The sequence below is a fragment of the Eumetopias jubatus genome, unplaced genomic scaffold (genome assembly GCF_037043125.1).
Source record: "Eumetopias jubatus isolate StellerSeaLion01/CBP00866 unplaced genomic scaffold, mEumJub1_p1.0 scaffold_7, whole genome shotgun sequence".
In the NCBI taxonomy this organism is placed as follows: Eukaryota; Metazoa; Chordata; class Mammalia; order Carnivora; family Otariidae; genus Eumetopias; species Eumetopias jubatus.
In genome coordinates, this window is record NW_028274813.1 from 12,101,848 (window position 1) to 12,124,762 (window position 22,915).

The 22,915-nt window shown below is 40.0% G+C and overlaps 1 protein-coding gene across 7 annotated transcripts in view; it reads right to left on the minus strand.

The window, feature by feature from the left end:
* Positions 1 to 13,278: 13,278 nt before the first annotated feature.
* The window catches only part of CPSF2 (cleavage and polyadenylation specific factor 2), a 33,262-nt gene continuing 23,625 nt past the window's right edge, over positions 13,279 to 22,915 (minus strand). For all 7 annotated transcript variants that reach the window (XM_088024476.1, XM_088024478.1, XM_088024479.1 and 4 more), the window contains 5 exons: positions 20,479 to 20,631; positions 18,902 to 19,127; positions 17,504 to 17,803; positions 16,012 to 16,146; positions 13,279 to 15,629 (listed from right to left, as the gene is read on the minus strand). In XM_088024476.1, coding sequence (XP_087880602.1) covers positions 15,537 to 15,629; positions 16,012 to 16,146; positions 17,504 to 17,803; positions 18,902 to 19,127; positions 20,479 to 20,631 — 907 coding nt within the window. In that variant the 3' untranslated portion in view covers positions 13,279 to 15,536. The remainder of the gene's footprint in view (positions 15,630 to 16,011; positions 16,147 to 17,503; positions 17,804 to 18,901; positions 19,128 to 20,478; positions 20,632 to 22,915) is intronic.

Consider the following 22,915-nt stretch of genomic DNA (forward strand, 5'->3'; position numbering starts at 1 on the left):
GACTAATTACTCATCGAGGCAAAATAAAAGCATTAGTAAAATTCATAAACTAAACACTGAGAGGGAAAAGTTCATCTTTAAGGTAGACCTGAGTTAGAAGCTTCCCTCCGCCATTTGTTTAGGTAGTTTCACAAAAATGGCATCATACCTTCTATATTGCTCTGAAATGGATTGTCATTTTAATATAACACAAACATCTTTCCAGGTCAGTATGTAGTGTCAACCTATCGATCAAAATTATTTTTTTTAAGATTTTATTTATTTATTTTAGAGGGAACGAGCATGGTGGGGCGGAGAGAAGCAGAGGGAGAGGGAGAGAGAATCTGAAGCGGACTTCACAGTGAGTGCGGAGCTGGATGGAGGGGGGTGCGGGGTGTGGGGGGGTGCTCCATCTCACAGTTGTGAGATCATGACCTGAGCTGAAGCCAAGAGTCACAACTGAGCCACACAACTGAGTGGCTAGAAATTGTTTTTTAAAACGGTGTTAGCTCTTCCACAGCATGGCTACACTGTAATCAACTATTCCCTATCCGTGAATGTTCAGTGTCAATCAGGTTGGCTCAGGATCACGAGATGGAGCCCTCGCCGTCTCCGCGCTCAACACGGAGTCTGCTTGAGATCCTCTCTCCCTCTCCCTCTCCCTCTCCCCCTTCCACTCATGTGCTTTCTCTCTTTCAATCTCTCTCTTGCAAACAAATCTTTAAGGGTGTCTGAGTGGCTCAGTCGGTTAAGTGTCAGTCTCTTGATTTGGCTCAGGTCATGGTCTCGGGTGAGATCGAGCCCTGTGTTAGGCTCCGTGTTCAGTAGGGAATCTACTTGAGATTCTCCCTCTCTCTCTGTCCCTCTCCCCCGTGTGCATGCGCGTGCTATCTCTACTATAAATAAATCTTTAAAAAATAAAAATAAAGTGCCTAGCCCAGTGCCTGTGGTACAGTGAATCCCTGTGTCTGGATCCCTATCTTCCTTACCTCTTGGTGCCTTCATGGTCAGAAAGAGAGTTAGAATGGAAGTTACGGTTAGCAACTCCAAAGACCTGCTGATCATTTTGTCCATCTGTTTGCTGAAGTCATGGGTTTTCCTTTGTTTTTGAATTTGCATTTGACCGTAGTCTTTTCCCTACTTTCTCTCGAAGGTGGAGATTTCAAAATGTGAAATCTGCCTAGAAAGCCTCTACCAGTAGCAGAAAAAAGTGCTCCCAAAGTGGAACGGGGAAGCAGCATGATGCTGTGAAAGCATTTACAACAGGGAAAACACCGCAGGATCCCCAATTACACACTAAGGTGACCACTGCTTCTATTTTGAAATGGTAGTGAGGAAAGCAAGTTGAAGCCCTGGGAATATCCAGATCCTGGAGTTTCAACAACGGACAGAGAGGCATGGAGGGTTCCTTCTCTGAAAGATAGGAATTACACTTGGTTTATGAACATCTTGACATCCATGAATGTTCTCTATTCAATCCATGTAGCTGACCCCTTCCTCTTTCCCAAACACCTATTTGTGGCCGCATTGGGATAGGTCTACAATGGTAGTCACTCTTTAATCTGTCCTAGTCAAAGAGTGTGGACTTTGGAAGAATTCTCAGATCTGGCTGCGTATCCTGGCTACAGCTCTTAATTTCTAGCAATTGACACCTGGAGAATGACGTGGTCGATCTGGCAGAGACTGCACTGTGAGGATTCAGTGCAAGTAATGCAAGGCGAGGAAGTGTGAGGCACGTAGTAAGCATTCACTAGGAGTCCTCTTCTATCTGGATCAGCAACTAAACAGAAACACAGATCCTTTCCCTCCCTGGTGCCTTAAACAGTGCAGAGCATACTCTCTTACTGCAATTTATTTGTTGCCCTCGGTCAACTGCCATAGGATTTCCAGTAGAAGTTAATCCTTTCTGAGTACTCGAGAGCTAAACATGCTAATATTGGCCTCTGCTTTTAGGAAACTGGTCATGGAACGAAGAACTCACCTTGGGATGGCTGCTGGAGGCTGACATCTGTGGGTGAGTTTTGTGCAGTTGCCACAATAGCTGTTTTTCCCCCCTGTGAAACCCGTTTTAATGATTACTGGTGGTAATGTAATGAGAATGATGGTTCTCACAAATCTTTTTTTTTAAATGTGTTCTGGCTCCCTTGGGTTGGTCAGGGTCAAATGTGATCTCACAAAATTTGAGAGAGAGAAAACGTAAAAAAAAGAACGGTGGTTCAGTCGGTTAAGCATCTGACTTCGGCTCAGGTCGTGATCTCAGGGTCCTGGGTTCGAGCCCCTAGTCAGGCTCCCTGCTCAGCGGGGAGTCTGCTTGTCCCTCTCCCTCTGCCCCCCACCCCCGCTTGTGCTCACACCTGCATGCTGTCTCTCAAATAAATAAATAAAATCTTAAGAAAAAGAATGGGGGACGCCTGAGTGGCTCAGTTGGTTAAGCGACTGCCTTCGGCTCGGGTCATGATCCTGGAGTCCCGGGATCGAGTCCCATATCGGGGCTCCCTGCTCAGCGGGGAGTCTGCTTCTCCCTCTGACCCTCTTCCCTCTCGTGCTCTCTATCTCTCATTCTCTCTCTCTCAAATAAATAAAATAAAATCTTTAAAAAAGAAAAAGAAAAAGAATGGAACTAGAGACGATTATACTAAACTCTACACCTGAAACCAGTACTACCTTCCGTGTTAATGGGGCGGGGAGGGGAAGGCAGCAAGAAAAAATAAACATAATTCACATAGAAGATGATTCTCACATAAGATGCTGGAACAGAAGCAAATTCTTGGACCCATTATGTTTGTGGGTTGGTGATGGGCACTGATGCCACTCTCTTAACTCCTCTTTTTCAAGAGGCTTTATGGCACATTGAGTACCTAAAGCCGGGAGTCGACATTGGGAAGCTGAAGATCTGCAACTTACCTGATGGTCAGCTTCTTGGATGTTACAGTGATGCTCAGCTCGTTTCTTTGTAAGGTACCCTTTTCCCAAAAATAAGCCCTATTGCATATTCCAACCTATATCCTTAGTGCCTATTGGCTATGGTTACCAGGCTATTCAACAAACTGGTTACTCTACTAGGGACCTAACTCAGATATTACTGTCCTTAAAATGTGGTATTTTGTAATAGTGGCTCTTTACCATTATATGAGGGTATTAATGATCACCATGATGCATGACTTTATGAATAAATCTGTCTGCATTTCAGATTATAGAGAAAAACTGGAAACCATCCAACAATTGGGAAAAGCTAAACAAACAATGATACAGCCATATGATGGAGTATTTATAGCCATTAAAAAATATTTATAAACATGGGGAAATTTTCTTTAAAGGCACAAGGAAAACTTATATATCAATTACATAAACATTTCATTTAAAAGAAGATGGAAGGAGGCCAAAATGATAAAAGTACTACATTTAGTGCAAGATTTTTTTCCTGTTTCTCTCTTTTCTATACCCTCTAAATCTTCTATAATATGCATTTATTACTTATTACAGAGAAAAGTTAAAAGGGAAGGAATGTCTACTGAATGAAGGGCTCTAACCAGGGTCTTACCAATAGAATGAAGCAGAATCACCATCTTTATTTTGAACAGTCTATTAGCAATTAGTCCACTAGTCTATTAGTACTATGGCCCTAACTCATTACCCTTTTTGGCATCCATCTTTCTATTCAGTTTATAGTACCATAAAATGCTTTTTTTAAACCTAGAATTCTAGGGGTTTTTTTTCTCTCCATTACGTATTTATTTATGCCACTGGTTTAGAAAGACAGGTGAAATTCCACTCTCAGATTTTGCCCATAGTCCAAATTGTCAGGATCCCTGTAGGTACCAGTTTTCTGTCTTCTCATACAAGAGCTAGTTCTTCCAGTGGCAGGTCATTTGCAAATTGTCTGAACCTGCTACCCATATCCTCAACCAGAAAATTTGTAAAAATGTCCAGTTAAGATGAGGACAGTCTGCTAATTCAGGCTAGCACATATTCATCGATTAGCCTTTGCAAATAGCTTTGGAAGGGTTAGAAACCCACTTGACCAGGGGCACCTGGGTGGCTCAGTCGGTTACACATCTGCTTTCAGCTCAGGTCATGATCCCAGGGTCCTGGGACCGAGCCCTGTGTAGGGCTCCCTGCTCAGCGGGGAGTCTGCTTCTCCCTCCCTCTCCCTCTGCCCCTCCACCTGCTTGTGCTCTCTAACAAATAAATAAAAATCTTAAAAAAAAAAAAAAAAGGCACCTGGGTGGCTCAGTCGTTAAGCATCTGCCTTCGGCTCAGGTCATGATCCCAGGGTCCTGGGATTGAGCCCCGCATCAGGCTCCCTGCTCCCCGGGAAGCCTGCTTTCCCTCTCCCACTCCCCCCTGCTTGTGTTCCCTCTCTCAGTCAAATAAATAAAATCTTTAAAAATAAATAAATAAATAAATAAAAAAGAAACCAACTTGACTAAATCCTAACCCAACCCCCATATCTCCCTCTTGTAAGTGTTAGAGTTTTGGAATTAATATATAAGCGTTCCTGGATAAATATGTTCCAAGATTTTCATGCTCATTTTTCACCAAGGGATGCCTGTTTTCTGTAATTCTATGGGAAATAGCATAAAATCAGCAATAAAGACAAGAAAAGATTCAGTATCTCTAGATTAATACATTATCACTTTGACCAAACCAGAAAGTTTGCTGAGTTTAAATTATCTTAGTGAATGTCCAAAGATAAAAATGTCTTAGATCGGGGCACCTGGGTGGCTTAGTCAGTTAAGTGTCTGCCTTTGGCTCAGGTCATGATTCCGGAGTCCTGGGATGGAGCCTCGTGTCCAGCTCCCTGCTCAGCGGGGAGTCTGCTTCTCCCTCTGCCCCTCTCCCCCAACCCCCTCTCATGCATGCATGCTCTCTAAGAAATATCTTTAAAGGATTCTTGTCTAGAAGCTAAAAGGTAAATATCAGAGGACCTTTTTGTAGATCAAGTGACATGGTAAAAGAACCCTATCCACTATGGATCAGGTGTGTGTCTTTGAATAAGCCATTTAGAAACTCCCTCCCCCAGAGCCAGCTTCTGATTTGTAAAAACAGAGGTGAAACGAGCATTTAGAGTTAGAATGGAGTAAATATGGCAATATATGTGAAAGAAGCACCAAATAATTGTTAGCATATACTGAGGTGCTTACTACGTGCCAGACACTCCAAGTGTTTGCATGGTTCATAGCATTTAATCCTCATGCAACCCTTAGAAAGAGTACCATTCCCATTCCCATACAGGCTCAGAGACATCGCAGGTTTGGCTCTGGACAACCACAATAAAGTGAATATTGCAGTAAAGCAAGTCAAATGACTGTTTTGGTTTCCCAGTGCCTATAAAAGTTATGTTTATACCACACTGGAGTCTCTGAAGTGTGCAATAGCATTATGGCTAAAAAACAATGTACATACCTTAATTTTAAAAATACTTTATTGCTAAAAAAAAATGCTAACCATCCCCGAAACTTTCAACAAGTTGTAACCTTTTTGCTGGTGGAGGGTCTTGCCTCAGTGTTGGTGGCCGCTGACTGACCAGGGTGGGGGTTGCTGAAGGTGGCTTTAGCCCCATTTCTTAAAAAAAGACGACAATGAAGTTTGACACATTGACTCTTCCTTCACTTGAGCACTTAAGAACCCACTGTAGGGGTATTAACCGGCCTAATTTCAATACTGTTGTGTCTCAGGGAATAGGGAAGTCCAAAGATAGGGAGAGAGATGGGGGAATGGCCAGCCGATGGAGCAGGCAAAACACACATATGCTATATTAAGTTCACCATCCTATATGGTGCCCCAAAAGAATTACAGCAGTAATATCGAAGATCACTGATCACACATTTAATAATAGAAAAGTTTGAAATACTGGGAGAATTCCTAAAATGTGACACAGACACGAAGTGAGCAAAATGCTGTTGGAAAAACAGCTCCAAGACTTGCTCGACGCAGGGTTGCCACAAACCTGCACCGTGTAAAAAACACAGTAACTGCAAAGTGCAACAAAGCGAAGCACAAGAAAATGAGGCGTGCCTGTGTATTTTAAGTGTTCAGATATAAGTTTACCGGCCCAATCCCCACAGAAAGTGGTGCCCTAGGCAGCTGAAGCCCTTGACTTCAGAGCCTATGCTCCTAACTAGAGTGGGTGTTGTTCTGCCTTCCAGTACCAACCCTTCCACCTTGTGGTAACAGCCCTAGATTCTCATGAAGTGTCCCTATCAGTGTCTAACCTCAGTGAGCCTGACAACCAAGGTGCCCATCTCTAGCCATAGAGTCTGCTCATGACAAAAGCCAGGCCAATGATGGATTTCCCTCATGACTTTGTATGGTGAGTGACTGACTCATTGCCTTAGTGGTGACTTCAAAGACTGTTGGGTCAGTTGCCTGGATCCCCAGAGCTACTTGGGGTTTTTGTCCCAATAAACTGTCTTTTTTTTTTTTTTCTAAGTTAGCCAAGAGAGTTTCTTTTGCTCGGAACTAAAGAACTCTGTTAAGACATCAAAACCAGTACAAACTATTTAATGCCTGTTATATGTGAGAGCTGGAGGACTGTGGACAGACCAGAAGCTTCAGTTTCCTTGTCTGTAAAATGGGGTAGTAACAGGGCCCATTCCACTCACAGTCATTATGATTCAACAGGACAATGCATGTGAAGTACTTGGCACTGTATTTGGGACATAGAAAATACTCAGTGTCAGCGACTCTTGCTAGGCGCTCGGTTATTTTTTTGTCAAAAAAAAAAAAACCACTTGAGCAATTATTCCCATTAGGTGAACCAAATCTCTCTCAAATGGAAATAATTATGGCCATAGACTCCATTTCCCCACAGGTAGGAATAAGTTCTAATAATTATTATGCAGGCTCCCACATTTGTTACATTACTGGACTCCGTCCCGAGCTTACTGAGAGGAATCATTTGTCCAGGGGCACGACAGGATTCCTCCTACAACAAACTGAAGATTGAAGAACTGACGGTTTCATAAAAGAACCCCTCAGCACTCAGTATAGTGAACTTAGTCCCGACGCTCCCAAAGCGTAAGAGTTAAGGGGGTGGATGATCCAAATGATGGACCCACAAAGGTTCTTTTTTTTTGCAAGGACAATTATAAAATCATTACCACAGAACTGAAGATCTTTAACCGCTAATGTTTTCCCTTAGAGGGCACTCTGGATTGCGACCGCTCCTGGGCAGTGTCCTCCCGCCGTGTCCATTACCCCCCTTGAGGCTACGGTGCCACCCGCTTCCCTTTCACGCTCTCCTCCACTGCCCCCCCCCCCCCCCCCCCCCCCCCCCCCCCCCGCCCCACAGCAATCATGACTTTGTCTGGCTTACCTAGGGTAGAGAGTAAAAAAGGAAACTATTGTAACAAAATAACCAAGACAACTGCCGGGACCGAACAGGCCCATTCAACTTAGAAACTTCAGCATCGGCGCTTGCTTGGCAGGTGCCAGCGTGGCTGGGAATGGGAGGACATTCGAGTTGCGGCAGCCGAGTGTAGGGGGCTGGGAGGAAAGCAGTCAAGCCCCGTGGTCACCTTGGTTAATCACAGGGGGAGTGAATAAGTGCATTATTGAGGATTATGGGATCCTCATTTTTTACTAGAGGGTAGAGGAATATGGAGAGGGGGGAAAACGAGAATAAACCTTGTGGAAGAGTGGAATTGGAGATCTGTGTGCACCTGTAGTTTTTTTTTTTTTAAGATTTATTTATTTATTTCTTTGAGAGAGAGAATGAGATAGAGAGAGAGCTTGAGAGGGGGGAGGGTCAGAGGGAGAAGCAGACTCCCTGCTGAGCAGGGAGCCCGATGTGGGACTCGATCCCGGGACTCCAGGACCATGACCTGAGCCGAAGGCAGTCGTCGCTTAACCAACTGAGCCACCCAGGCGCCCGCACCTGTAGTTTTTAATATATAGAGATGGATGGATGAGGAGCATACATAGATGTATATATTCCCTACTCTCTGCTCGGAACACCTGGTAGCAATGCCAGTGCAGTGGCAATAAGCACAACCTAGCACCCAGATCTTCTTTCTAAATACCATTATCCACAGGGGCATCTGGGTGACTCCGTTGCTTAAACGACCGACTCTTGATTTCGGCTCAGGTCATGATCTCAGGCTTGTGAGATCAAGCCCCCGCGTCAGGCTGCTTAAGATTCTCTCTCTCTCCCTCCCTCCCTCTGCACCCCCACCTCTCTCTCTCACTCTTAAAAAAAAAAAAGTAAATACCATTCTCCACTAAACCAAAACAGGACTCTTTGGAGAAACATCTGATCCCAGGACAGGGTAGGAATAACACAAGATGGAACCTGAAATACCTTGTGATGCCTCAAAGTAAGAAAGTGCTCAAAGAACCATGGGGAAAGCAATTATGGAGCCACTATGGAAAACAACTGGAAGTTCCTCAAAGAATTAAAAATAGAATTACTATATGACCCAGCAACCCCACTGGATACATAGCCCAAAGAAGTGAAAGCAGCACCTCCAAGAGATAGTTGCACACCCACGTTCATCACAGCATAGTCATAATAAAGTGGTAGAAGCAACCCAAATGTCCACTGACAGATAAATGGATAAAGAAAATGTGGTATAACCATACAATGAAAAATGCAGCCTTAAAAAGGAAAAAAATTTAAATAAATGAAAAGGAAGGAAATCCTGTCACATGCTACAATACGGATGAGCCCTGAGGACATTATGCTGAGTGAAATTAGCTAGTCACGAAAAAAGACAGATACTCTATGATTCCACTCACAATCTAAAGCAGTCAAAAATCACAGAAACAAAGTAGAAAGGTGGTTACCAAGGGCTGGGAGGGGGGTCCTGGGGGTTAGTGCTTAGTGGGTATGGAGATTCAGCGTTGCAAGATAAAAAGGTTCTAGTGCTCTGTTGCATAACAACGTGAATACACGTAACACTACTTAACTGTACACTTAAAAATGGTTAAGGGCGCCTGGGTGGCTCAGTTGTTAAGCGTCTGCCTTCGGCTCAGGTCATGATCCCAGAGTCCTGGGATCGAGTCCCACATCGGGCTCCCTGCTCCACGGGAAGCCTGCTTCTCCCTCTCCCACTCCTTCTGCTAGTGTTCCCTCTCTCGCTGTGTCTCTATCAAATAAATAAATAAAATCTTTAAAAAAATGGTTAAGATGATTTAATGTTATTTTTCACACAATTAAAAAAAAAAAAAAAAAGAACCTGAGACCATGTTAAAGAACACAGAAGCCAGCTTGAGAGTGCTCCCACTAGTCAGATCTAGGGCAACTAGAGACTCACAATCAATCACGATAGTTTGTAGATTATAAAACAGAATCCATGTTCCATACTGCTATAAATAAACAAATAAATGGGGGAGAAGAGAAAGTATGACACTAGAATGCCAATTACATGTAGATGTAAGAGTATCATTAGAAAGCCACCATTTGGCAATGATTGATTCAGATAAGAATCATCAATGGATGCTAAAATCAGAGGATAAAAATTTATACAAAAACAGATATTGATATGGTCCCATAGTACCTCCCCATAAGACACTTATTCCTCATTAATTATTAAGTACAAGATACTTATTAACTTCACAGTGGAAAAACCTTGCAGACATAACCAATTATTAACAATTAACATCACTGGCAATGGCAAAAACAGACACCAAGCACCTCCTGATAGAACACAGAGAACACAGCATCCCTTCTCTCGTGTTCCTGCCAAAAATTCATAACCGGATTCTAATTGTGAGGCATCAGACAAACCCAATGTAAGGGTCATTCTACAAAGTAACTGGCCAGCACTCTTCAAAAATATCAAGGTCTTTAAAAAATTTTTTGTTCAAAAAGGAAAAACCAAAGAAGTGCTCCAGGTTGAGGAAAACAGGAGAGAAAACCTAACTGAACATATGCAGCACCGTGGACAGGACCCTGGAGCAAAAAGGCAAGGATTATTGTAAGGACATTTTTAGAGTAATTGGTAGCATTTGAATGGGGTCTGTGGATTAAATGGCAGAATTTTATCAATACTGGTTTCCTGATTTTGATGGAAGTACTGTAGTTATGGCTAATGGGACATCATAACTGCAACTTGGTATCAAACAATTCAAAAATTAATAAGGTAAATAGGTATAAGGTAAGAGAATAAGGTAAGTAGGGCAAAATGTTAACAGGCGAGGGATATATAAGATTTTTAAGACGATTCTTGTAAATTTTCCATCAGTTTAAAATTATTTCAAAATAAGTTAAAGAATTAAATATATACAAAGTGGTCTTTTGGCTATAAGAAATTTATTACACTGGTTTTTGTATTACTGGAGAAATCGCTGCTTGATGCTTTCATTATCTCAGGTAAAACTATTCAAAAGAATAGCTGAAACAAATGTGGAAGCAGCTTTTCTGAATGGACAATAATGTAGATATAAAATCCTACTTAACAATTAAAAATGTACAATATTCTGAATCTTCATTAAACATGCTTCTTTCTTCCTGCAATGGTTTATCTCCTTGGAAAAAAATAATCAAACATATGATATGGAAAAACCTTGAGAATTTGAGTCCTGTACATTTAAGTAATTTTTTCTCAAAGCTGATAAAGGATTTACACGATCTCAATAGATTTATGTCCTTTGATATTTAAATATGAAATTTAACCTGAACCATGACTTAACGTTGGAAATTAGACTATCTTTATGATTTCTGGTATATTCTGCTTTAAATTATAGTTTGGGGTTAAATAACTCTTTAATATAAAAAATCTCCAATGGTAGCAAATGTCTTCTATAGAAGAGGTTTTTTTTTTTTTAATCTCCCCGCCCCCCCACCCGCCCTTCATTTAGAGTCAAGGGATAATGTCATGTTGGGTCAAGACTGCAAGTTGTTTCTAAAATAATTTACATTCCTCATAAGCTTGGTAAATGAATCTAAAGAGAAATGAGAGCTCCCAAAATATTAAAAACAGGGACAGCAGCAGCACCCTTGGAATAAAAACAGCTTCCCACAGAGATTGGTTAGAAGGACTTCACTAGTTGTGAATGCACAATTTAGCAGTGCCTTAAAAACAAAAATTTCAGAGGAAATGAAGGAAATATAATAAGCTGGATATTGAACATTACAATCAACAAAACCTCAGAAAATGATGTGGTAAGCTTTTACGAATCCTTCATACATTCTCCACTTGCGATCATCACTCAGTATCAAAAATTTGAGCAGGATCCATGGAATCCATTAACAACTTCACAAAGAAGGCACATATACTTCAACTACAGTGAAGAGAAATTTAAAACTCTCCACACTATTTTGCTCCTTGCAATTGTATTTTGATTTCAAGAACTAAAATGAAACAGGCCTGAGCAACGCCCCCCCCCCCAAAAAAGAGAGCTGTGTGCGCACACTGTGGGGAGGAGAGAGGAAGTGAGAGAGGACAGAACAAAGATACTCTCACTTCCAGCAAAGTCCTGGGTTTATTTATTTTGGTAATTTTTGGTATTCTCTCAAAGATGCATCTGAGGTGGTTAAAAGTAAGACACAGGCAAAAGGAGAAGAAAAACACCCCCCCTTGATCCCTGCTCAGGTAGGCAGATCTGAATGTTCCTTCTCTAGTTCCCACTACATCTTCACTTATATGTTCATTCTATAGTTACTGAATGGATGAATAAAAGAGGGGAAGGCGGTGGCAAGGAACAGCCAGCCCCAAAACAATCAGCATCTCAAGCACGGATTACTAACCACTAGTACACTTACACAACGTGGACATAACTAAGGAACTCAAGCACAACAGCACAGAAGACAAAAAGTAGTTGAAGTTTACAGCCTTACATCTCATAATGTTAGGGTAGGGACTGTGGAGTTGATCTAGTTCAACTCACTTAGTGTTCAGTAGGTTCTATAAGGATTCTAGATCCATTCATTTAGTACCGAATGAAGGGACAATAAGGCTGGGTCCCACTCCCACTCTGACCAGCTACGAGGCTCTCAAGCCAATTCCTTCGCTTCCTGAGGCCCATTCATCCAATAGTAAAATAAGTGAGTTGAATTAGATGAATTCCAGTCTTCCTCAGCCATAACGTTGGAAGACTTTACGCTGTAAATTTCAACTACTTTTTTCCCCCCATGGGTTGCCTGCAGACATTGATAAGCTGATTCTAAAATTCACACTGACATCCAAAGAGAACCAGAAAAACCAAAACAATCTTGAAAAAGAACAAAGTTGGAGGACTCACACTTGCCAACCTCAAACAACAGTAATCCAGACAATGTGATATTGGCATAAGGATATATTATATAAATCAATGAGATAGAACTGAGAGTCCAAGAACAAACTCATACATTTATGAGCAACTGATTTTCAGCAAAGGTGAAATGTGATGAGGAAATGGTCTTTTCAACAAACCCTGCTGGGACAACTGGATAGCCACATGCAGAAGAATGAAACTGGACCCCTACCTCATACCATATACAAAAACTAACTCAAAAGGACTCAAAGACCTCAAGAGTTTAAACTATAAAACTCACAGGAAAAAGGTATAAATCTTTGTGACCTTGGATGAGGCAATGGTTTCTAAGATATGACACCAATAGCACATGGAATCAAAAGAAAAAAACATAAATCCTAATTCATCAAAAAACCTTTTGTGCTTCAAAGGACACAGTTAAAAACAAACAGAATGGGAGAAAATGTTTGTAAATCACATATCTGATAAGGATTTAGGTATCCAAACTGTATTTAAAAACTACTATAATTCAACAACAAAAAAGATAACTAAAAAATAGGCAGGAGAATCTGAACAGACCTTTCTCTAAAGACATACAAATGGCCAATAAGTACAGAAAAGATGCTCAACATCATTAGTCATTAAGGAAATGCAAATGAAAACCACAATGAGATACCTCTTCACACACACTAGGATGATTAGAATAAAAAAACAGGGTAACAAGTGTTGCCAAGGATGTGGAGAAACTGGAATCCTTGAATCCTGCTGGTGGGAATGTAAAATAGTATAGGCATTTTTTTGGGAAATAGTTTAGAAATAAAGTTTGGAAATCTGAGTTTCTCAAGAGTTATTGTATTATCCAGCAATTATTTTAGGTATATACCCCCCAAAACTAAAAACATATATCCACACGAAAAACTTATATAGGAATGTTCATGGCAGCATTATTTATAATAGCCCAAAGGCAGAAACAACCCAAATGTCCATCAACTGAAGAATGGATAAACAAAATGTGGTGTATCCACACAATGGAATATTATTCAACCACATTAAGAATGCTGATACATGATACAATATCAATCTCAAAAATATTATACAAGCAAAAGAAGTCAGACACAAAAGGCCACATATTGTATGATTCCATTTTTATGAACTATTCAGAATAGGCAAATCCATAGAGACAGAAAATAAACTGATGGTTGCCTGGGGCTGGGGCGAAGGGAAAACGGGAAGTGACTGCTAATGGACATAGAGTTTCTTTTGGGGGGGCATGAAAATGTGCTGGAATGAGAGAGTGGTAATGGTTGCACAACTCTAAATATACTAAAAGCCAATGAATTATATACTTTAAAAGAGTGAACTTTATGGTATGTAAATTTCAATTTTTTTTAAAAAAAGTCCCTTCTTAGAAAATTGATTTCCTCACTTCTATTTCAGACCACCTACTGGTTCATGAAAATAGAAAACTTTGCAACGATACTTGACATTTATAATCCATTGTAACAAATACTACAATAAAATTTCTCTTTAACCAAATTATTTCTGCATATCAGCTGATGGTCCACTTGTATTCAGTTTGCCTCTAAACAAAATCTGAAAATTCCTGTGAGTTCAGGATTTATTTATAGGCTCTTTAAGTTTATTTTTTTCTTAAGTAACTAACACTAAACAAATGTCTTCATTTTAGAAATTTTAGTTATTCTGTCATCAAGAAACAGGTCAAAGTATTGCTCTTCCAATGACATTAGCACAGCCATCTTCAAGAAGTACTTTAAAATTTAATTCCTTTTTCATAAGACAATAAAAAGGCTAAGCGAGAAATAATTTTTCAATATCAGTATTGCAATGTAATATGTATAACTAGATGCTCCAAGCCATGTAACAAATGCTGACTTTCTTTCTCCTGGAATATAAACAGGATTCCAGGCTATTCTCTTCAGTGATAAGAATTTAAGTGAAATTTTTTCAAAGCTCTACCAAAAAAAAAAAAAAAATACTCTTTATTGTCACCTTCTGTAATGTTGTTTTGCATTCTGGTTTTTGGTATCAGAAGACTGTAACTTTGTGTTAGCACTGTAATCCACAATAAATTCTCTGTAAGCTTTGAAAGAGAATATTAACTCTAGTCTGATATCACTGGGTAGTACCATACTGTACATAGATCCATATAAGTTAAACAGGAATGATCCTTCTAAAAATGCGAAGTATGAGGAAGAGGGCTTAAATACTTAAGAAGTAAAGATCAAGGACTGCCATGATCAAGCTACATGCTGAAAAAGCATCAACAGATTACAAGAGAGCAACATGATTTTCATTTTTAAGTTCAATGAAAATTGCATATGTTCAGTTTTTACTCTTAAACACAAGTGGCTTATAGAATACCAGGGCTGCCAGCCCCAACAAAGACAGGAACACAGAAAGGATGACCTTATCCAACCTCAGTATTATTTTTGTACTGAGGTGTATAAAATCCATCCACTGCTTCAGCAACCTTAGGAGGGAGCAAGCCTAAGAGATGAAAACATTTACACCTTTAAATTATACTATTACCTTATAAAAATATGAGGTTCAACATTTGTTTCCTTAAAAACAGAGCACTAAACAGTTTCCTGAAGTAACCTAGCTGATAGCTAAAATGTATACAGAATCCTTAAGACTGTAACACGGCAAGGAGTTCTTCTGCATTATGTGTATTCAAATGATGGTGTTGTAATTCAAACTGAACATCTTTATAAAACAAGAAATAGGAGAAATAAAAATTGATTTCTGAACCAAGTGTGCACCACCTTCCTAGACTGACTGACTGGGAAATACAGGTAAGGTAAGGAGATATGCCCCATGTGAAGACAACTGCCTATCAGAATTCAAAAGAAGAGTTAGAGCACAAAATCTTTTTTTTTTTGTTTTGTTTTTTAAACACACTAGGCCCCAAAAAACTGTTCCACCAGTTATTTTTTATATAGCATATCTTTTCTAAATAATTCTCACTTTTCATTCCAGAAAATGTTAAGAAACCGTTTGCAAGAACTCACAACACGCAAACATGTTTCTCTAAGGCCATGAGCTGGTTTGCTAAGTTGCATTGTTTTATTCAAGTGAAAAGCCCTTCTAGAATAAGGGGTCTGTAGAGGAAACCAATCACCTTCAATTCTTGGGCCTGCACACTTGTTAGGATCTCTATCACTCTGAAAGCCAAAAGGTAGAATGCTCATTTGAACATCAGCAAAATGGACTCTATTTACATTTTTTTAAAAATCTAATGCATGTTAAATTTTTCTGGCAATTCTTTTTGTATGTTACAAAACAAAAAAGCAAAAGCTTAGAATAAGAACGCTTTTTTCTTAGAAAGGTCAAACAGATACTTCTTGACATCATATCCTTTACACAATGGCATACTGTTCATATAAAAGGTCTCTTATCCTATAAAAATCTTGACAAAGGCAGCCTTCTAATCCAATGCGTCCAGTTTCCGTCTAGAAAGTAAAAGTAAAAAAAAAAATCTTTCGTACATTTCCTCTTCATTAATATGCAGACATAATAAACAAGATATATTAACTAGGTTGTTTGGTGACTGGTCTGAAAATGGGTTGCTCTGCAGAGAATATGAATATAACATTCAAATCATGAATTTTACAAAGACACATAAATATCAGGATTCAAATAATGAAATTTTATAATAAAATTATACATCATTTGTTTGAGAGTCACTTTTATAAGCCTTTAAGGTCATCATTACGAATATCAATTATGGTCTTCAGTTTGTGAAATTACCAATCAAGAATTACAGAATTCAAAATGGCATTGCATCAGAAGGAAGTATTTGTTCAATTCATCCCTTATTAAAAACATACTTACTCTACGGACTGCTACTTGGTTGTTGCAAACAAGTACACCTCCTACAAATTCAGCTTGAATCCCCTCCCGTAAGAGAACTTGTTTGAAGTCTGACAGTCTTGGTTCATTCATAAAAACTGACTGATGTCCAGGAACCTTAGAAAAGGTTAAAAGGGAAAGAATAACTTCAGATAAAACACCAGACACACAGTTGTACTGAATAAAGTGAAGTAACACATGATCTCTAAGATACTTTGTATCATTCCCTGAAGACCTCTGACAGATCTATCAAGGCTGTAAATCACATTCCAAGTTGTTATTCTGAATTTTACCTCCTTATTTAACATCACAAAGCCCTTCACATTTTCTGAATGTTTCCCAATTTTATTAGTCATGCCTCACAGTAACAGAGAGACATTTGGTGATGTTATGCTCTTCACTCACCCACTTGCCTGAGGGGGTCAAGGAGAGCGCCAGTAGGCAGAAATGAACCAAAAATTCATTTTCTAGTCCTTCACTTAGTTCCCAGGGGAGTTCGCCCCTGATCCCATGCTCACCTTCCCTTCTCCCTGAGAGTAAATGCAACAGACGCCAAAGGTTTTAGAATCAGAAAAACAAGCGGTTCAACTTATTGCTGCTACTTGGAAATTGCCTTGAAGAGCACTAGCTTTCGCACAGAGGGAAAAAAAGATTCTTACTCCTCCCCCAGTCTAAAGAGTATTACTAGAAGGGAATCCAGTGACAGAAGCTGTCTCTCTACTCTGGTTGCACAGAAAGGCTAGAGTCCCCGACATGCACGCAGGACTCTTATTACACAGTTTTAACACTGTTGTTGTAAGGTAACTACCTGAAGTCTTTGCTAACTAGAGCATCTCCTGAGAACATGTAAATACTATATTAAAATTATATCTATGCTTAATAAAAGATTTCTAACTATATCAGAACCAAAAGTGATTTCAGCTGAATTGACAACATACAAAAATGGAGTTCAAGAGTTTCAGTCTTAGAAAACTATAAATCTGACTGGAAGCAGGTATAGGATATGATCCTCACAGTCAAAATTTAAATACTGAAAAAATAAATTACAAAACAATAATGTATCTTATAATATTTGCTAAACGTTTCCTTTAAATTATCATTCCCTTGCCGTCAGGATATATACACATGCTGGTGGGTGCACAACACAACCGTATCTTAAATAATCTTTTTCTAGAACTCCAAAATCAGCCTACACAGGACACATACTTTAAAGAGTTAAAAACATAGGGGCGCCTGGGTGGCTCAGTCAGTTAAGCGGCTGCCTTCGGCTCAGGTCATGATCCCAGGGTCCTGGGATCGAGCCCCATGTCCGGCTCCCTGCTCAGCAGAGAGCCTGCTTCTCCCTCTCCCTCTGCCTGCCACTCTGCCTACTTGTGCTCTCTATCTCTCTGTCAAATAAATAAATAAAATCTTTAAAAAAAAAAAAAAGAGTTAAAAACATAAAAGAAAAATCCGGAGGCATGTGCTTTTTTACCTCGTGGGGGGGTAAGGGTTCCAAGGTCGGAATGATCTCACTTTCTTCACCTGTCTCTTTCTCATCGTCCCCGAACAGACTCTTCATGGCCTTCTGTTGTGCTATAACACTGGAATCCGAAGGAGCGTCCACTTGCATTTCTGAGTCTTCTCCATCATCCTTCAGTTCTCCTTCTTCTAAAATAACTCCTGTGTCCACTTTGGAAACTCTCATGTCCAAGACACCATCTATCCAAGCTAATTCGGCATCTTTTGCCTTACAAAACTGAAGGGAGCTGACAAGTGAATCTTTCAATCTCACCTAGAGAGGGGGAGAGACGAAACCCAGAGTATAAATTAACAACAAAATATAACCAGTTATTATTATTTCCTAACTCTGGTAATGTGTATTAAGATTCGAAAATCCTTCACTCACCTGATCTTCACCATGACTGGTAATGACCTAGTGACCTGTGAGATCATTAGGACCACTGTCTACTTTCCAAAAGGTTCTTAACCCTTGGCTGCACACTGGGACCACATGGCAATTTCTTAAAATACATGTTAATGCCAGGGTCCCACCTTCAGTGACTCTAACATAACTGGTGAGACTAAATCCAGAGCACTGAGTCCCCCCATCACCCCCAAAGTTCCCCAGATGGTTCTCATGTGCGGCCAAGGTTGAGAACCACTGCTGATAGATAAGCCTCACCCTCCAGTCGTTGCTGCTCTTCAGGAGTACTGAATTACTTACTGTTTCCTTCATTACCATGAATTTCACACATCCATATTCTTGGAATGCTGCTTCCTCTTTTCTGCCCAGAATAACTTTGCTGCCTGGTGAATTCTAACCCATTTTTTCCAAACAAATCTAGACATCACTCCTGCTTTAACTGACACTATCTCCCCGCTAACCAGATAAAATCTATTCTCTCCTCTGTGCTATTTCTACTTTTTATACCTGCTTCCATTTTTTTCAGTTAGGAATAGACCCTTGACATCAGTGCATTTTTATAAAACTTCTGAATTCTTGAATACTCCCCATTCCTCTCACCTTTACACACTTGCAAATGTTGTTTCCTCTGCCCTGGAATACCCTTCCCCCACACACACACTCTCTATACCACCCTGATGATCCATCTTAACATGTTAGGATTCAGATTAGTTATCACTTCCTCTGGGAAATCTTTTCTAAACCTCCACATCTGGGTTGGGGTCTCACAACATCCTGTACTTTCTCTATCAGAGGTAATAACAATGTGATAAATGCTCTTTCCTTGTTATAAGCCCCACAAACCGTAAGATCTACTAAGACAAGGGGACCATGTCTGTCTCACTCACCACTGTATTCCTAATCTACTGTCCTCATCTGCAACAAAAAGTATTTATTTCTGTATGGCTCAAATGCCAGCACACTCACCTGGTAGATGTGAGTTTCACTAGTGGCATCGACTGTTTCGTGTAGCTTTGGCATGTACACTTTAATATCTTTCCCACCAAACGCACGGCAGCACTCTGCAAGATCCTGACTGGCCTCTGGTGGTCCATGGACAATGATCAGCTGTCGTGGTTTCATCTGATTAATGATCTTTTTAATGGAATCTCCATCAGAGCGTCCTTCATAGTCTATGTAAGTAACCCTGGCTCTGTAATTAGACAGGATTATTCAAGCTTACTCTTCTGATAAGTTAACTCCAAAACTATGTTACTGATGGCTTTTATCATCAGGAAAGAAATGTATACAATATATAAAATGAGGATTTGAGGAATACACGTGTTATATTCTTAATATGTATTTGAACGGGAAGGATTATGGATTATTCAATAGGTATTATTCAATAGCTGAATAGGAGTTGAGGCCATAAAAGAGAAATGTGAAGATTTAAATTTAATAGACTCAAATGTACGAATTATGTTTGTGACCATGGACAAGAAGGGACTTCCTTATATATAATCCCAAAAACCATAATGGAAAATATTATTTCATTATATCAAAATTAAATATTTTTTTTAAACAAAGTAGACCATGGACAATTCTTATAAACAAATAACAGAACAGGAGAGGATATTTGCATTGTCTGACACCAACCGGGGCTAATATCCAAAATATACAATGAACCCCTGCAAATCAGTAACAAAAAGGCAGCAACCGCTAGAGAAAAATGCACGAAGGCCACGCACATGGAGTTCACAGAAAACAAAAAAAGTTAACAAGCATTTGAAGAAGATAATCAAACTAATAACCACAGTAAGACAAATTTAAACAGTAGTGATACGTTACTCTATACCTACTAGGCTGGAAGACGTTAAGAGTTATATAATGCCAAATGTTGGTAGGGAAACAGGGATGAAAGGGAAACAGGATAATTCTGCTAGCAAAAATATAAACTGATACAGCCATTCTAGAGAGAATTTTGTGGTACTGTTAATATGCATTATTTAGATACCAGCTGTACCCCAAAATATATACTAAATGATAGCACTAGACAAATAAACCACTTTGCTCTCTAATGACTTAAAAAAAATTCCAGAATGATGATTTACTGGTGTTACTAACTGTACCAAAAGAAAAAAGGTTTATTTACTGCTTCAGGTTATAGTAACATTTTTAAGACATTAGGGCCCTGGAGATGTTTAAGTCAAGGAGTATGTTTATAAAACACTTAGAAAAATTAAACTTGTGAACTGCACAAGTTCACGTGCTACTGGACTTACGAAAAAGGTCAGAATGTTTCTTCGTATAAATGCGCAATTTAATGTTTAAACCCCACCTCACCACCAATTCAATCACACTGGCATTTAAATACCATTAATGAAAACAAAATGCCACCACACTTCACAGGTCTTTGCATGGAAAAAGAAATTAAATTTTAAAAGTACAAACTTACTAGAGAATATTCAGAAATTTCACTTTTGAAACAGTGTAAATTATATAATTCAAGTTCTTAAAATTTTATCTTATAATCTAGTTTCAAAAATGCAACAAAAAGCACTTACTTTATTTCAATAGACTCTGTCGTAGAAATACACTTGGTAGGAACATCAGATAAATCCTGATCCATGGGTTCATCTCCATTTGTCAAGCCAGATTCTAATTTGCTTTTCTCTTCTTCAGTTGCTTGAAGTTCTGGCACTAAGAAATCCTCTGGTCTAAATGATAAGTCTAATTAGAAGCAGTAACGAGCAAGCTAATATTATATATGTAACTAGTAGATGGCACAAGTTTTAGACTCCTCACATATCCCAGATTTGAATACACAACTGATGCAAAGCTAGTGCAACTTTATAATATCAAATACCAAATGACTGCATATATTCTGTTCTTCCTGACCACTGAGGAATGCTCTTTAGAACACGCCATGTGGGCTAGTAAAGAGACCTACACCATTAGAAGATTTTCATGGCTATTATAAATACTGTTACAACCTGGCCTTGCATTTGTTTCAATCATCCTTTCTCTCAGTTTCTGTGGTTTCTCTTGCGAACTCCCAATTCTTATAAATCTCAGACCTCTTTCGATTTCCTTAAGAGCCCCAGTTATTCCAAAGAAATAGAAAGCATATGACTCTGCATTGGCACATCACGAAGACTGAGATACAAAGTCATAAGCTCCCTCAAAAGCCTTTGCTTTTATTTCAACAAATTATGAATGCATCTATCTCCCCATTTTTACTTCCAATATCAGAGAGAGTTGTATGTTAAAATTAAAAAACAGGGCGCCTGAGTGGCTCAGTCATTAAGTGTCTGCCTTTGGCTCAGGTCATGATCCCAGGGTCTGGGATCGAGCCCCGCATCAGGCTCCCTGCTCCACGGGAAGCCTGCTTCTCCCTCTTCCGCTCCCCCTGCTTGTGTTCCCTCTCTCGCTGTGTCTCTCTCTGTCAAATAAATAAATAAAATCTTTTAAAAAATAAAAAAAATTAAATTAAGTTAAATTGAAAAAACAGGGGCGCCTGGGTGGCTCAGTTGGTTGACTAACTGACTACTGGTTTCGGCTCAGGTCATGATCTCAGGGTTGTGAGATCAAGCCCAGCGTTGGGCCCCCATGCTCAGCGCCAAGTCGGCTTAAGATCCTCTCTCTCCCTCTGCCCTCCCCACTCCCCACACTCTAAAATAAATAAATTAATTAAAAAAAAAAATTAAACAACAACTTAAAAATGTTCCCTCCCACCTCCTATATTTGTGTACGCCCCACCCCAAATCCACTCACACTCCTCTCTGGGAATGCAGGCCTCTGTCACCCAGCACCTAGATTGCTATGGCGGCTTCTCAGACCCTGGAGCCCAACTTCCCGTCTGTAACCCACATAATAGCAATAGCAGTAGCAACCACTTAAAGTGCATTTACTAGGAGTTGTGAGCCACAAGTCAGATTCTATGCTGAGGGCCTTAAAAACACAACCTCATTTAATTCTTATCCCCACTTCTCAGATAAGGAAATTGAAGCAAAAGAACACTTGTCCATATGCTCAACAGATTGGACACTAATTAAGGGGAATGGTAAATAAACTCACCAATGCTATTTAGATTGTTATTTTCCCTCTCTACTATTTTAGACAGTGCAATTTTCCTAATTAAATCCAAGAATGACCTAAAATCCACTATATGCTCAAGAGGGCATTACAGAGGACAGAGGAACAAACAAAGTACAGGCGAGGGACCCAGACTGTGTTGGGGTGGAAAGGAGGAAACAGGAAAGGCTCCCAGCAGTTTGTAAGGCCCAATCCAGCAGGCTGGAGACCTGGGAGGGGAAGATAGAACAAAGCTGAGGGATGAACATGGGCAAGGGTGTGACATGGAAAAGCCGAGTAGGACACTGAGAAGGCTGGTACCACTAGAGCACAGCACGCACACTGGCCTGACAGAAATGTACAGAATCGTAACAGCAAAGTAGGGAGAAACCAGATTGTGAGAGACACCATGCACTGTGCTAAGGCGTCTGACAAGTCACCTGGAAAGCAACGGGGACCTTGAAGAATCTTCACACAGGGTAGCAGGGTTTCCAAACTTAGATTAGAACGTGTGATTTCAGTTGTTTTTCCAATAGTGGTGTAAAGCTATTGATTTTCCATGGTTCCACCCATGCTATCTCATATTCCTCTTGTAACTTAAACATTTGCGTAACACTGCTTGAGATGTAACCCATTTCCCAAACTTCACACATCACCAACCATAAAAAATTCTCCCTATCCTGTATCTTTCTCCAGTGCATGTCCCTTACCCTCTTTATCTCTTTATTTTAGATTTATTTATTTGAGAGAGTGCGAGCAAGCGGGGGGGGGGGGCGGGGGGAGGAGAGGGAGAGGGAGGGAGAAAGACTCTAGCAGACTCCCTGCTAAACAGGGAGCCCCGTGCAGGGCTCAATCCCAGGACCCTGAGATCATGACCCGAGCCAAAATCAAGAGACAGAGGCTAAACCAACTGAGCCACCCAGGTGC